Source organism: Temnothorax nylanderi, unplaced genomic scaffold (assembly GCF_030848795.1).
Source record: "Temnothorax nylanderi isolate EJ_2023f unplaced genomic scaffold, tnyl_v1.0 TNYL_tig0035_pilon, whole genome shotgun sequence".
NCBI lineage: Eukaryota > Metazoa > Arthropoda > Insecta > Hymenoptera > Formicidae > Temnothorax > Temnothorax nylanderi.
Genome location: NW_027249097.1, coordinates 1,291,713 through 1,304,897, shown reverse-complemented (window position 1 = coordinate 1,304,897; position 13,185 = coordinate 1,291,713). Strand labels below are relative to the sequence as shown.

The following is a 13,185-nucleotide window of genomic DNA, read 5'->3' as shown; positions in this document are numbered from 1 at the left end:
TCTGGGGCATTCTGGGGCCTGGGGCATGGAACAGGCGCGTCTGGAATCGTCCCCCTGGCCGGCGTGCTTGGCCGCTCGTGAGAACCGTTTACCGTGCGGTATCCCGCATGTCCCGTTCTTGATCGAGGACATTCGTCGATACGCGTCCTCGCCCGATTACAAAGAGAATTGCGTGAAGAGCGTGCAAACGATCGGCGAGATCGTGCCCGGCGCCGCGCGAATCGCGCGTTTACGGAGCATCTCGTCGGACCGCGAGGCGAGTGTCACCCTCAGCCTGGAGGGACTTCCCGTGGACGCTCTCTACCTCAACGACGGCAAGGGAAAGCGTCTGTTTATATGGGTAAAGCGATTGTGATTCGCTTCTAGAAGGCCTGTCTCGTGAACGAAATACTCCGATGTTTCTAACCCCCTTTGAATTTTCCTTAACGTTACAGCGTGGCTATGTATAATAACAATTTAGCCCGTATCAGACTGCATATTGGGGATGGAGGATTGCGAATCGGAGATTAGAATTCAACCGGTCAGAACGAAACGGATTACGGATTCCTGGTGAAAAAATTTTTCATATTTTTTTCTCAGAAATTTTCTAAGAATTTCTCATATTTTAGATTTATGAAAAATTCTGAGAAAAAAACATGTCAAATTTCTCAGATACTTTCAGAAATAGTTGGATAAAGATTTTGAGAATATTTCAGCATTTGTATGTATGAAAATTTCTGATAAATTGCGTGGAATTTCTACAAAGATGTATTGAGAAAATCTGAAAAATGTCCTAATTCATATAAAAGATCTGAGAAAATCTTAAAATTTTCATAGAAATAATATGAAAAATTCTGAGACATTTTTCCACCAGGGATTGAATTAAAATTTGCATTTTTCAATCTCTAATGTGTAGTCTGGTATGGGCTTTAGGTTTGTTTTTTTATTGCTGCACTGCACTGTAGAACTTGCCTTCTTGCTCTCATCAAATTTCAAATACATACCTGTGTCCACTTTAAATACAGAGAGTTTGTATTAATTTAGTTATAAACAAACAAACCTCTAGTATAAAATATACTGTATTTATACAGGATATAGCTTACAATCGAAAAGGGAGTGATTTTTTACGTTATTGATGAATAACTTAACTATTGTATTTTTGATAATGTTTAAAAATGTTAAAAGTGACCGTTCAAATAATATGAGTTTGTGCCTGTAGCAATAAAATGGCTTGGTATTCTGTCTGATTTAGTTGTCTCACGATCTTATACTTTTGCAGGAAAAATCTCGTATTTTTAAAGTTTTTGGAATGCTGGAACAGAGGGAAAATGATGTTGTACTGATAGCTCATAAACTGCTGAAAGTCCAAGACGTACGCGGCAGTTTAAATACATTATCATTGTTATCCACAGCAGCTCGTCCTATGTATTACCAGTAAGATTTCATAAAAGCTACAATTTCAACGGAGAAAGTTATACTTCTTATAAAGATGTTTATACAGAAATTTATCCAAGTATAAGTCTGTTAGAGTAGAGAGCAGAGTAATGATTGAGATTCAGTATTCGATGCATAAAGCACTTTGGGATCCGCAATGTTATAAACTGTGACTTTTGCAGGTATAAAGAGTTGAAATAAAGCGAAAGTGAAGCGTTTGGATGAATCTTTCATTTCCCCGCGCATATATTTCAATATTGGATGTTAAGAGCCAGTTTCGTCACTGCAATAAGAGTATTTTCTAATCGAAACATGAGTATTTTTACGCAATGTTTGAATCCTCTCACTGGCGTTGCCTCGTGGGAGGAAAAAGATCAATATTACGATTATCATCAAGAAGTAGCTAGATCCGCTTTTGCAGACATGCTGCATGACCATGAACGAGTCAGTATCTTATATTATCAGCATATTTTTTATTTAATATAATAATTCTTTAACTAACGGAATAAAAATATTTCACATTTTGTTCGCTAGAATGAGAAGTATTACATTGCCCTCAAAGCTGCTATTGAGAAAAAGCACCAGGCCGGTGAAGAGGCTAACGTTCTTGACATAGGCACTGGGACAGGCTTGCTGTCGATGATGGCTGCCAAATGCGGAGCAGACACTATAACGGCATGCGAGGTAAGGGAAGAGAATCTCGAAACCTTTTTCAAAGTTCTGCTTACGCAGGAAGATCTTGTTTAGGCTTTCAAACCAATGGCGAATTGCGCCGCACAAATAATAAAGGAGAACGGCTTCGAGGATAGAATTAAGTTGATCCGTAAGCGTTCTACGAAGATGATAGTGGGCGAAGGTGGTGACATGCCAAGACGCGCGAATATTCTAGTCACTGAAGTGTTCGACACCGAGTTGATTGGTGAAGGAGCACTATCAACGTTTCGCCACGCACACGAAGTTCTTCTCGAGGTAACGCCAAACTTACATGTGATCCTGCTCGTTCAAAGATATGCTTACGCTTTGCTTTTTTTCACATTAGGAAGACAGCATAGTCGTGCCGCACAGAGGAACAGTATGGGCGCAAGTAGTCGAGAGCACCAAAGTCTGTGCTTGGAATCGAGTAAAGCCTATTAAGAACGGAGAGATGTTGGTTGACGCTCCACCGACTATCCAAGCGTGCTCTGGTGCTGCAGCTGTGCACGACATGCAACTGTCACGTCTTCCTCGCGATACTTTTGTACCTTTGCTCCCAGCACAGCCTATTTTCAGGTAATGATCTTTCATTTCTCTAAAGAGGCAATATTAAATAATAAACGTATATGTTTGTTATTTAAAGTCCAAGAATGGATTTGTTATTTCTATTCTTAAAGCTATTTTTCTTTTGTTCATTTTCATCAATCAATCAATCAGTCAATAATTATTAATAATAATTTTTAAATAAATTGATATTTGAAAATGCGCTTTAGGTTTGACTGGTCCGGCAAGAAGCCTTTATTGAACAACGAAAAAGTATCATTATTAACACAACCGATAGCAAGCGGGACCGCACATGCAATTTTTATGTGGTGGGACTTGAACATGGATACAGATAATCAGGTAAACGTCTATATTATTTTTCTAATCATCTTTATGAATTTCGTAGCATGTATCATTTTCAGGTATTACTGAGTTGCGCACCTGTATGGGAACATCCAGACGTACCTGATGACATGAAGAAAGATGCCTCGTCTTTGAAAAAGATGACGGATACAATACCTTGGCGGGATCACTGGATGCAAGCTGTCTATTACCTTCCAGAAGAAGTACCTATCACATATGGCGTTGAGGTCAATGTTATCGGTTATCACGATGAATATTCTTTCTGGTTTAAATTACTGAATGGACCTCTGTAAGTCTCTTTTTGTAATATTTTACTTAGTCACCCTGCGCATTTTATATAATTTATACAGTTTTATTATTTTTTTACCTCCTGAATTATTATTAATCGATCTTTTTAAAAATAACAATTTTAATTATGCTTTAGCAAGCCATTCTTTAATGCTTGCTAAAGTATAATTAAAATTGTTCCCTTTGTTTAATATAAATTAAGTAAAAAGGAAAATCTCTTTCACAGAAATGAGATTCCAGATTGTCAGAGACCTGAGTGCAATTGCTGGGCGCATATTGCATACTCACGGACGCGTATTGGTCAATTAAACGACACAGTTCGTAATCAGAGATACCTACAGGCTTTGCGGAGGAAGATCACTCCGAACAGCGTTTGTCTATGCGTCTCGGATGGTTGTCTGTTGGCTCTCGCGATTGCAAGGTTGGGCGCAAAGGTGTTCCTATTGGAGCAGAATTTCCTATCGCGTAGAACCATGGAGATGTTTGTGCAGACAAACGGGCTCTCCGATCGAGTAAAGATCGTCGAGTCGGTCGATGGTCTGCCGGAGGCAAGCGAAATTGATTTCATTTTTGGCGAGCCATATTTCCTGAGCTCCATTGTACCTTGGGAGAATCTACGATTCTGGTATCTCGCCTCCAGATATCCGTCGAGTATCGCGAGACTGCCGGTCGCGGCGACGATCAAGGCCGCTGCTGTCGAGTTCAAGGATTTGCAGAAAATACGTGCTCCTCTTGGCGCTTGCGAGGGTTTTGATCTCTCCTCTTTCGACAGACTTATTCAAGTTGGTTCTGTTTCAGTAGCTTATTCTTCTTTTATATCATTCGAAATACTAAAGGGAAATTGTATTCTATTTTCAGGCGTCTAGCGAGAAAAGTGACAATCCCGTAGAAGCGCAACCACTTTGGGAGTATCCTTGCAAGGCGTTATCTTCGTCCTTTGATATCATAAAGCTTGATTTAACACGGAACGTAAATTTTGACGAACGCAAGAGGATAACGGGAGAGATTCCGATTTTAGAGTAAGTGTCTGTTATTGAGTGCTAAGTATATACTACGCTTACAGAGGAAAATGATGTTTAAGCGTCAGAGAAAACAGATTTTAATTTTTTTTAATATTATAATAACAATATCCATGTTTTTTGTTTTATAGCAGTGGCTGCTGCAATGGCGTCACTATATGGGTGGACTGGCAATTGGACTCGGATCTGTCAATATCTTGTGGCCCAATTGAGGAGATAGTACCTGGCGAGCGTATATCCTGGGATCCATACACGAGACAAGGCGTACATCTATTTCGTAAAGTATTCAATGTTACGAAAGGAAGCACACTTTCGTGGTCGTTTACCTTTGTGCCACAAAGTGGCGAAGTAGAATTTGAATTTGATGTATTGACGAATGATTAATTGTATTAATAAATGTTTGATTGATTAATGATTGTTTGATTGTGTTTGTTCAATATTTGTAAAATGTTATTAAAATGTTTTAATGTTGATTTCTTATTATATTAAAGACTAAAGAGTATCTCAAACATAAAACAAAATTATGAAAATAAAATTTTACGATACAAAGAACGATATCAAGCCATGATAGAAATACATGTTTTAAGGGCTCTTTTTACTCCAGAGATTCAAATAGCAAAAAGAAGGGATCAAGTAAACTGGAATTATTTGAAGAAACCGGAAGCACGATTTTGAAATAGCAGATTATGGTAGTGCACAAATTTTACTGAAAAAAATCTATAAAACTTGATCACGTTTTTCTCAAAGCAACATTTTCAAAGTTGATATGTCGGATATTTTGAAAATTAGTCAAATGACCTACTTATTGAAAGAAAATAGTAATTCCTATAATCCCAGCGAGCTAGCCCGGGTATCGAGAAGGATAGGTTGTTTATAACATTTTACTTAATTTTTTAAATAAAATTAAGTTTAATATTCCAAATATATTTCATTGAATAAATAGTATAATTTTTTTACATTTCTTACAATTTTATGAGAAATGACACGTCATATTATCAAACCGTATTCTTCCAAACACGGAAATTAATATTTACAAGATATATTATAAATCTTCAAAAAGATCCGCTGTTGTTATTTTTAAAAATCCTAAAAGTAATTTTTTCGAGCCGCTAGAATAGAGTATCTCTTAAAGGCTTATTCTATAAATTGTAAATAGAAATTTATTGAAACTTTCATGTGCTAAATTTACGCAGTATTTTTTTTTCATATCAACGCTCTTTATATGAAGTTCATGAAAGATATTTATTTTATATTTATCTAATTTTCAAATATATATCTCGATATATTTTCAGTACATACTTAATATTATGAGGTACTATCCGGTAATATACGTAATTGTTTAGCGAGTCTTTTGCCAATTAACTTTGGATAAGCTTTCTGTTTGATAAGAAACTCCTTGCTCTGGTGTGTTACTGCACCATTTTCTAATTGAAACCTAAAAGAAGAAAGAGTTTCACACTTCTCTCATATATGATGTAATTTTTAGATGTATTGATTGTAATTGACTACTATTTTTTTTTTCGTTTCTTCTTCAATTACATAAAATTATAGTTTATTCGAAGAACTTTATCTAGATAATGGCTTTAATAACTTGGAAAAAAAAAACTTATGTACTTGCCTACATAAATAATGTAGAGGACCCAGCATCTTCTTTCTCAGTTCGGGATCCCCTTCTAGAATCGAGAGCGCACTCGCGCCTGTCTCCAGCGTCGAGAGACATCCCTCCGTCGGCTGCGTCCTGATCACGTATTCACTAGTGGGTACACCGATCAGCTTGCAAGCTCGTAGAAAATACAGAGCTGGGCTCGAGTGATATATCGCCTGCATATGATAACAATAAACATTGAAAAATCTGGTAATCTATTGTATCGTCTTATTACAATATAATTATCTTTCGGCACAAAGATGATTATCTTTTGGCACATTGTATCACTTCTAAAAGTCTAAATTAGTAATTTATATACTATTAACGCAAGAAATTTATGGATGTCACCGCGGTAGCAATTTACTTTCGCTTGCGGCCACGTTCCATCCAGCAGAACCAAGTTATATGCCTTTTGCTCATTGATCCCAACTGGATCCAGCGTATCCAACGCAACAGCACCAGGTGATGGATATAGCAAAATAGTATTCTTGTCATTTAATATCTCCGCCAGGCCTTCGTGCTTAGGCAACGGAAACTTTTTTCCCCTTAAAGAAATGGGAAACAGGATTGACTTCGTTAATATCTTATTCAATTTCGACTTGGACGGTGATCAAGCTGAAATAATTGCGCCTAGTTCACCTGAAAATTAGGCACTTTCCCGATTCTAATGCCAATGCGAGCATCGGCACGGTGCGCAGACAGCGCTTTGCCTCTGCCGGATGCTGCAAAATTATTATCCTCGACGCTGGATTGAGACGCTGCTTCGGCAAACCCGGACACCAGCATACTTGTACGGGTCTCCTACAAAAGCATACGTGTTATTAGATTTGAAAAATTCTTATATAGATCTTATAGGTCTGTTCTTTTCAGTTGAACTTCTCGCACCGTTCACCTTTCTTCTCTCCAAAGTAGAAAGAAAAAGAGGAAAGGTGAACCGTGCGAGGAATTCAGATAAGGAGAATAGGGTGTTCAGGATCTCTTGACACTTGCTTGCATTGTTGACACTTGTCTCTTGTGTCGGGGGGATCGGCAGGGATTCTTGCTAGTTCTCGCCACACGTTATCCTCGTTCGTCATGACAAAAGCGATTCATGAAAAATCAAGATTATTTAACAATCTCCTGTAACCAGCGACGGCGGTCAATCCACGCGCTCGGAGCAGTATGTACAAGTGTCAAGTTTCGCGATTACCGTACATCGGTGTCGCAACACTCATGGCGATAAAACCGAGTAAATCACGTCGAATCGAATTGAATGTAGAGTACATATGTGAAAAAGAAGATTTGCAGCCGGAAAATAACGACAGTACGTATAGTAAAATAAAAAATAAACGAGAAGATTCAAGACGTGCGAAAAGAGAGGTTAGGTTAGGTTGTGATAGAGGTTAGGAGGGAGCGTTCCGTTCGACACCACGTTGCGATCGACCCCAGTGCCCTAGACTACAGTGCCCCAGTCACTCACAGCAGCCCCCGGTGCCTGGAGTTTTTCCACTGGACCAGCCAATCAGATATTTTCTTATTTTAAATCAGCCAATTAATGGTGCCACTCGTTTTGGGCATAGAAAATCATTTAAATTTACCGGGTAAGATGCCGTTTCGCTTCAATTCTACCAGGGCGCGCTCGAAATTGTTATAAATAACGTCGGAGATTGTCCGTCTTGCGTCTGACATAAAGTGTGGCGGTGTGACGGTCTGACTTCTGACTTCCGAGAGTTCCGAAGTGTTCTGACTGTTCTGAGCGCTGCTCCAGTCTCACCGTTCGGTCCAGCGACATTCTCACGACACATCCAATCGCCGTACGTTATTATCGCAATTGCGGCAAGTTGCGACGCATCTCCTGGACGAGGCTCATCTCCTCCTGCGGGTTTTTCCCCCCTTTGCGTCAATTATTAATTAACCGCAGGAATCGGTGCGGTGTCACCGATCGGTCGTGTTCCGCGGTTAGAATTCGGAGCAGCGAAAATTCGTCTCAACGGTATCCTGAGTGTGCCAAAACGCTGTCGTACCGCGAACGACAAGTTTTATTTAAGATTGATGGAGTCTGCGACAAGATTTCCGGCGATTCCCGTCGTTTGACGTGCCGCGAATCTCTGCGCACCGCCGCCGATTCGTTCGCGACGGGGAGAGAAAAAAAACAATGGACCGCCTGGGTTTTTGCGTCTCGGACTCTGCGTTTTGTGTCGATTGGATTAGCGTGGAATATCGCGCCTCTCCCGGGCGACAAACTCGCACGGTTGACCCTTTAACGGGATCAACGAAACGGGTCTGCGCGATCGGTGGGTTTATTTAGAGGACGGGGAATTCGGAAGTGACATTCCTTTCGCGGCACGCAGGGCGACGTGACAAGAATGCCGCGTCGCGTGGTATCGCGCGATCGTCGTTTCGGATTCGATCATCCCGTTGGAGCATTTGGTGATCTATACCGCGCGTTTAAATGTCCTTCTCGCGATATCTCTCGGGAGAGAGATAGTTCCCCGACGTTTATGTATTTCTAATCCAATTCGCCGCCTTATGCCCATTTCTACCAATGTAGATTAACTTTGATCACGGTTTAACTTACTTTTCATCTTTTTCTAGTTCTTAGAATTAGAGAAAGATAAAAGGTAAGTTAAGATTAAAGTTAATCTGCATTGGTAGAAACGGATATTAGTGACCTGGCTTTCTCCAAATTGCAGATGGCAGAGAACGCGCTTGAGGAGAAAATTAACAAGATAAGGCAACAGAATGAGGAAATCAGAAGGAGGCACGAGGTAAGAGTCGCGTGATTAGATGGATAAATTGTCCTATACGTGAGAAAATAACGAGCTTTATTGTCCAGGAAGTGGAGGAGGATAAGAAAAATGCAGCCAAACTGAATGCGCTGGTGCAGATGGTGCCGTCTACAGATTGGCCGGAGAGGAAAGAGCCGCCAGAATTTTCTAATCCACCTAGAACGAATAACAAGGCAAAACCTGCCAAGGAACACCACGAGCATTCTCAGCAATATCAGCCGGCGAGTGGCGAAGGACGGAAAGGTCATATGTTTGCTCAGGTGCACAAAGAAATTATATTAAAAGGAATAGGATCTTGATTTGACAATCTTTTAATAGAATCCTTCCTGTTCGAAAGCTCAGGCCTCTTTAAACTTTGATTTCAATAAATTGAAAATTCTCATTGATGCTTCCTTTTCTTAGGGACAGGGGCCTCCACCTGATCCCAAGTATAACTTCCTTGCTGATGTTGAGAGAGAGGAAGGCGAAAGAGGAGAGAGCACGAAGGACAATTCAAATAGAGGGCAAAAATATTCACGGGGCATGTTTAGGAGGAAGCCTGGAGGGAAGGATGGGATGCAAAGAGTACGTAAAGCTTAAAACAAAGTGTTCTTAAGTAAACCTGGACGCATTTTCGTTTTTTTGAAATGATCTACTTCTTGAAAAGGATTATAGAACGAATAGAGGGTCGCACAGGGATGAGCATCAGCCGGATTATGAAGCTTGGAGAGCTGAAAGAAATCGTATTGATGAGGATCGCATTAGCAGACAGAGAACTGCGGAGGGTAATTGGCGTAGAGAATGGGATAACGACAAGGTGAGAGCTGCGTAAAAAGGAATCGTGCGTTGCCACCGTGACTGTGTAAATACGATGGATTACATATAGATATAATTGCAGGCACACATCGTGGACGAAGCGGCGAGATCTGAGGCTAAATTAGGGGAATATGTAAAAAAGGACTATAAAGACTTTGATAGAAGATACCACGTTAATGGTGAGAACCAATAGACGCTTATTATACAAGCAGAAATACAAATCGCGGGATTTTAGATGTTTTCGTTCGTTGGATATACATATATGCATACAATTGCTTTCTGCAGGAAATGATTATGCAAGCCATAATCGCGGCGGTCATCGTTCCTATCGGGGAAATTCGAGACATTTTCATAATAATTATGAAAATTCTTCCAACGTGTATCATCAGGATGGGCACGTTAAAAATCCTTCCGGTCCCGAAAAGAGAACTGTCGTCGCTACCGACAAAAGTATAAAAGTTACGCTGAATCAAGGAAATATGACAAAAGGCCCAGTCATGAGTGTCAAAGGTACATTTCAAAAGTGACAATAATACGTTCCCGAATGTAAAAGGTATTCGAAAAATTTTTTTAATGTTATCGTTTCAGTAAACTCGCCAAGTATCGCTGGAACAGGACGAGTCGGGCCGCGACAAAGGAGTCGCATGACGTACAGCAGTCATTCAGACGTTGAAGTAACTTCCCCCGATACCGAGTCCTTTTCACGTCCAAAGTCGTTTGAGGACGGAACTAAAGGTGTCTATCATGAAAATCTACACAAGTCCTCTAATTCGCGAAAGTCGCAGCTTCCACCGAAAAAAAAGGACTTCAGCAATAAGTCTCCTTACTTTCGTAAGAAAGAGATTGGAAAGGAAGACGAAAGCCTGCAGAAGTATCAGGAAACGGAATCGCCGCGAAAAGAACATGAGGAGTCGCAAAAGTCTTATCAGTCTGAACTTGAAAAACCTGAGGAGACCACTACCGAGTCACTAGAAGATGATAAGATTGTGACGACCGCGAACGAGAAAGAAAGCAATATAATTTCTTCTGGAGAATCTGATGTGAATAATGTAGAAATAGAAAATAAGGATAATCAGAATGACAATTTGAATTCACATATAAATGAAAAGAGCGAGGTACATGCGGACAAAGAAGGTGAGCTTGTTTTGCATAATTTAGATTTACCCGCGTCTAAGATCGATACAGAGATTGAAACGTGTGAAGAAAATGGAAAGTTGGGAGACAAATTGGATGAGTCGCCAAATGTTCAAGCGATTGTGACATTCGAGTGCGAAACTACTGAAACAAATTTAACTACATCATCAGTAAAAGAGGATGATGATAAAAATGAGACTAAATATGTGGAACACTCGTCATGTGATGCTAATAAAGATACCAAGGAAACTGTACTGGAAAATGAACACCATAATTCAGAGCAAACTAAAGAAATCTTAAGCGATAACTGTGATAATAAACAAACTAAAGATATGAGTGCGCAAGAAAACGATGTTGAGCACGACACGAAAAGCTCTCCAGAAGAAAAAGAAGTAAACAGTGTTACGATTCCATCTTCAACCGATGTATATTGTATAGCAGAACAAAGTGATAAACTGAGAAGCGAGGATAAAGCCTTAAAAGAAGAAGAAAATTTGGCCATAGAAGATGAAACTGCTATTACAGACGAAAAGATTAACACTGATGATAAACGGGATTCAACAAAATGTATTAATAAAACTCAAGAACGCACAGATAATAATGAGAGAGAGATTGACGTTGCAAATAGCATTGTAGTTGATAAGATAGAATCTCTAAGAGAGGATTTACACGTAGAAGAAGAAAAGGTAGCTTTGAGTGACCAAAAATAAAAAAAATAACAGAGGGAAGTATGAAGTAAAAATGTATGAAGTGTTATGATGTAACTGTAAGTTACCGATAGACAACGTCTTATAGGAGACAAAGCTTTTATAAATATTTGTTGAAATGCGTGATATATATTTCAAAAGTTAATTTTTATGGCAATATACGAGTTGAGAAAATCAAGTTATTCGAATAGTTCCCAACGAATTCTTATTTTTGGAACAAGCATTCGAGAATGTTACGTGGATGACTGCAAGTTTGCCGAGTGATAATATATCGTATGTAATTCTCTATTTTTTTGTTTCAGAATTTTATATATATACATATATATATATACTCTGTTATATTATATGTTTAATTTTATTTCTCTGACTAAATTTCGAGTACTATGTAAATGCTACATATATGCTATATGTAGCACGTGTGTATATATATGTATGTATATGTATGTATGTATATATACAGGATGTTCCAGACCTGCAGTGTTACCTGTTAATGGCAGATACCTAAGATCATTTTAAGACAAAAATTTTAATATCAAAATGCCTATAATAGTTTTTAAATAAGAAGTCTTCAAAGTTGGCCAATCAAATTGTCCAAAATTTGCACGCTCAGGCATGTCACATTGCAGTAATGAAAGTGTTTTCAAGCACATTAATTCTAGAGAAAAGAATAAATGAATTGATGCGCTTGAAAATATCTTCACTACTGTGCAATGTGACATGACTGAACGTGCGAATTTCGGACAACTTGATTGGCCAACTTTGAAGACTTCTTAGTTAAAAACTATATATTATAGCCTCGGCATTTTGGTATTAGAATTTTCGTCTTGAAATAATCTCAGGTATCATTAACGGGTGGCACAGCAAATTTGGGACATCTATATATACATACATATAACGTGCACAATTTTACGTTAACAGAAACATAGCGCTTTTATAACAGAAAAAAAATAGCAAAGTTACTGTGTATGACATCTCCGAATTTTTATATGAAATGTAACCCGAAAGAAAAATTCACTCCTGTTCAAGTGACAATCAAAGAATATTTTGGCACAAGCAATAAAAAAAACGGGATGTTTCAGATCAAGAACAGCTGTGAGATTAACAAATTCTAACTAGATTTAACAATGATTATACCTAACATTAGAGCAAAAGTAACTTTTACGGATCGACAATGTTATTTGAATTTATTTATATATTATATATATATATCTATTTTTTTATTTATATATTGCATTAATATTTGTTTTTTATCTTTGTTTCGTTCGTTGCTTGTATGATTCGTTGACATACTATTAGGTAACTCCTGGAGGCTCATGCGACTGAAAATCATATCTGAATTGATCTAGTTGAATTTCATCGAAGGAGTAAAATCATGTAGAATATACGCACATATTCGATTATTAATTTTTTATACTTCATATATCATATTAGAGATAGTAATTAGGCTCGTCGGAAACGAGGATAATGCATAAGTGAGAATTTTAGATTTTCTCAAGAGCACTTCTTTTGAACCTAACTCTGTTGTCTAATATTATTGTTGTCTAAACTTTTTATTTTCTTTGTTAGGAAAAGTGACGTTGCCATATCCATAATGTTTGGAATTTCAAGCCTCCGTAATTCTGTTACTTTCAGTCATAGCATTTCTGAGATTATTCTATTGTGAAAAATAGTAATAAAGCATTGTTAATAAATCTAATTACATATATACGTATTGACTAACGAAATATCCACTCAATTTATCCTTCACTTTTCCTGCTACAAATAGGTATATGCATCTGAGTAACCAAGAACAATTCAAAACAAAATTTAATTCTGTG

At 38.4% G+C, this 13,185-nt stretch overlaps 3 protein-coding genes across 5 annotated transcripts; 2 read left to right on the top strand and 1 right to left on the bottom strand.

Moving 5' to 3' along the window:
• The first annotated feature begins 367 nt into the window (after positions 1–367).
• Art7 (arginine methyltransferase 7) lies at positions 368–4,731 on the top strand. The gene is made up of 11 exons (XM_071703562.1): positions 368–549; positions 1,259–1,413; positions 1,596–1,857; positions 1,948–2,097; positions 2,161–2,382; positions 2,453–2,682; positions 2,880–3,009; positions 3,072–3,301; positions 3,527–4,082; positions 4,159–4,319; positions 4,451–4,731. The coding sequence occupies exons 3-11, from the start codon at positions 1,675–1,677 to the stop codon at positions 4,701–4,703; spliced, it is 2,115 nt and encodes a 704-aa protein (XP_071559663.1). The 5' UTR covers positions 368–549; positions 1,259–1,413; positions 1,596–1,674; the 3' UTR covers positions 4,704–4,731.
• Positions 4,732–5,222: 491 nt separating this feature from the next.
• On the bottom strand, positions 5,223–7,391 carry Dtwd2 (DTW domain containing 2). Its single transcript, XM_071703590.1, has 5 exons — positions 6,955–7,391; positions 6,604–6,765; positions 6,329–6,509; positions 5,938–6,140; positions 5,223–5,754 (listed from the first exon to the last, which is right to left on the bottom strand). Exons 1-5 carry the CDS (start codon positions 7,038–7,040, stop codon positions 5,625–5,627), a joined length of 762 nt encoding a protein of 253 aa, XP_071559691.1. The 5' UTR covers positions 7,041–7,391; the 3' UTR covers positions 5,223–5,624.
• A 214-nt stretch (positions 7,392–7,605) lies between these two features.
• Positions 7,606–13,075, top strand: LOC139771075 (uncharacterized). Of its 3 annotated transcripts, none has more exons than XM_071703559.1 (8): positions 7,606–7,757; positions 8,637–8,711; positions 8,780–8,992; positions 9,135–9,296; positions 9,379–9,528; positions 9,610–9,706; positions 9,813–10,037; positions 10,116–13,075. In XM_071703559.1, the coding sequence occupies exons 2-8, from the start codon at positions 8,637–8,639 to the stop codon at positions 11,369–11,371; spliced, it is 2,178 nt and encodes a 725-aa protein (XP_071559660.1). In that variant the 5' UTR covers positions 7,606–7,757; the 3' UTR covers positions 11,372–13,075. The 3 variants fall into 3 exon arrangements, with proteins under 3 accessions (XP_071559660.1, XP_071559661.1, XP_071559662.1); XM_071703560.1 differs by lacking the exon at positions 7,606–7,757 and adding an exon at positions 7,854–7,936; XM_071703561.1 differs by lacking the exon at positions 7,606–7,757 and adding an exon at positions 7,968–8,237.
• Positions 13,076–13,185: the final 110 nt, after the last annotated feature.

Excerpts from the sequence above, each read along its gene's own strand:
- LOC139771075 (XM_071703559.1), top strand. The coding sequence starts at position 8,637 with ATGGCAGAGAACGCGCTTGAGGAGAAAATTAACAAGATAAGGCAACAG. Across the intron at positions 8,993-9,134 it reads AAGGTCATATGTTTGCTCAG|GGACAGGGGCCTCCACCTGA; the intron begins GTGCACAAAGAA and ends TCCTTTTCTTAG. Across the intron at positions 9,707-9,812 it reads TAGAAGATACCACGTTAATG|GAAATGATTATGCAAGCCAT; the intron begins GTGAGAACCAAT and ends TGCTTTCTGCAG.
- Art7 (XM_071703562.1), top strand. The coding sequence starts at position 1,675 with ATGTTAAGAGCCAGTTTCGTCACTGCAATAAGAGTATTTTCTAATCGA. Across the intron at positions 3,010-3,071 it reads ACATGGATACAGATAATCAG|GTATTACTGAGTTGCGCACC; the intron begins GTAAACGTCTAT and ends TATCATTTTCAG. Across the intron at positions 4,320-4,450 it reads GGAGAGATTCCGATTTTAGA|CAGTGGCTGCTGCAATGGCG; the intron begins GTAAGTGTCTGT and ends TTTGTTTTATAG.
- Dtwd2 (XM_071703590.1), bottom strand. The coding sequence starts at position 7,040 with ATGACGAACGAGGATAACGTGTGGCGAGAACTAGCAAGAATCCCTGCC. Across the intron at positions 6,766-6,954 it reads GACAAGTGTCAACAATGCAA|GAGACCCGTACAAGTATGCT; the intron begins GCAAGTGTCAAG and ends ATGCTTTTGTAG. Across the intron at positions 6,141-6,328 it reads GAACGTGGCCGCAAGCGAAA|GCGATATATCACTCGAGCCC; the intron begins GTAAATTGCTAC and ends TATCATATGCAG.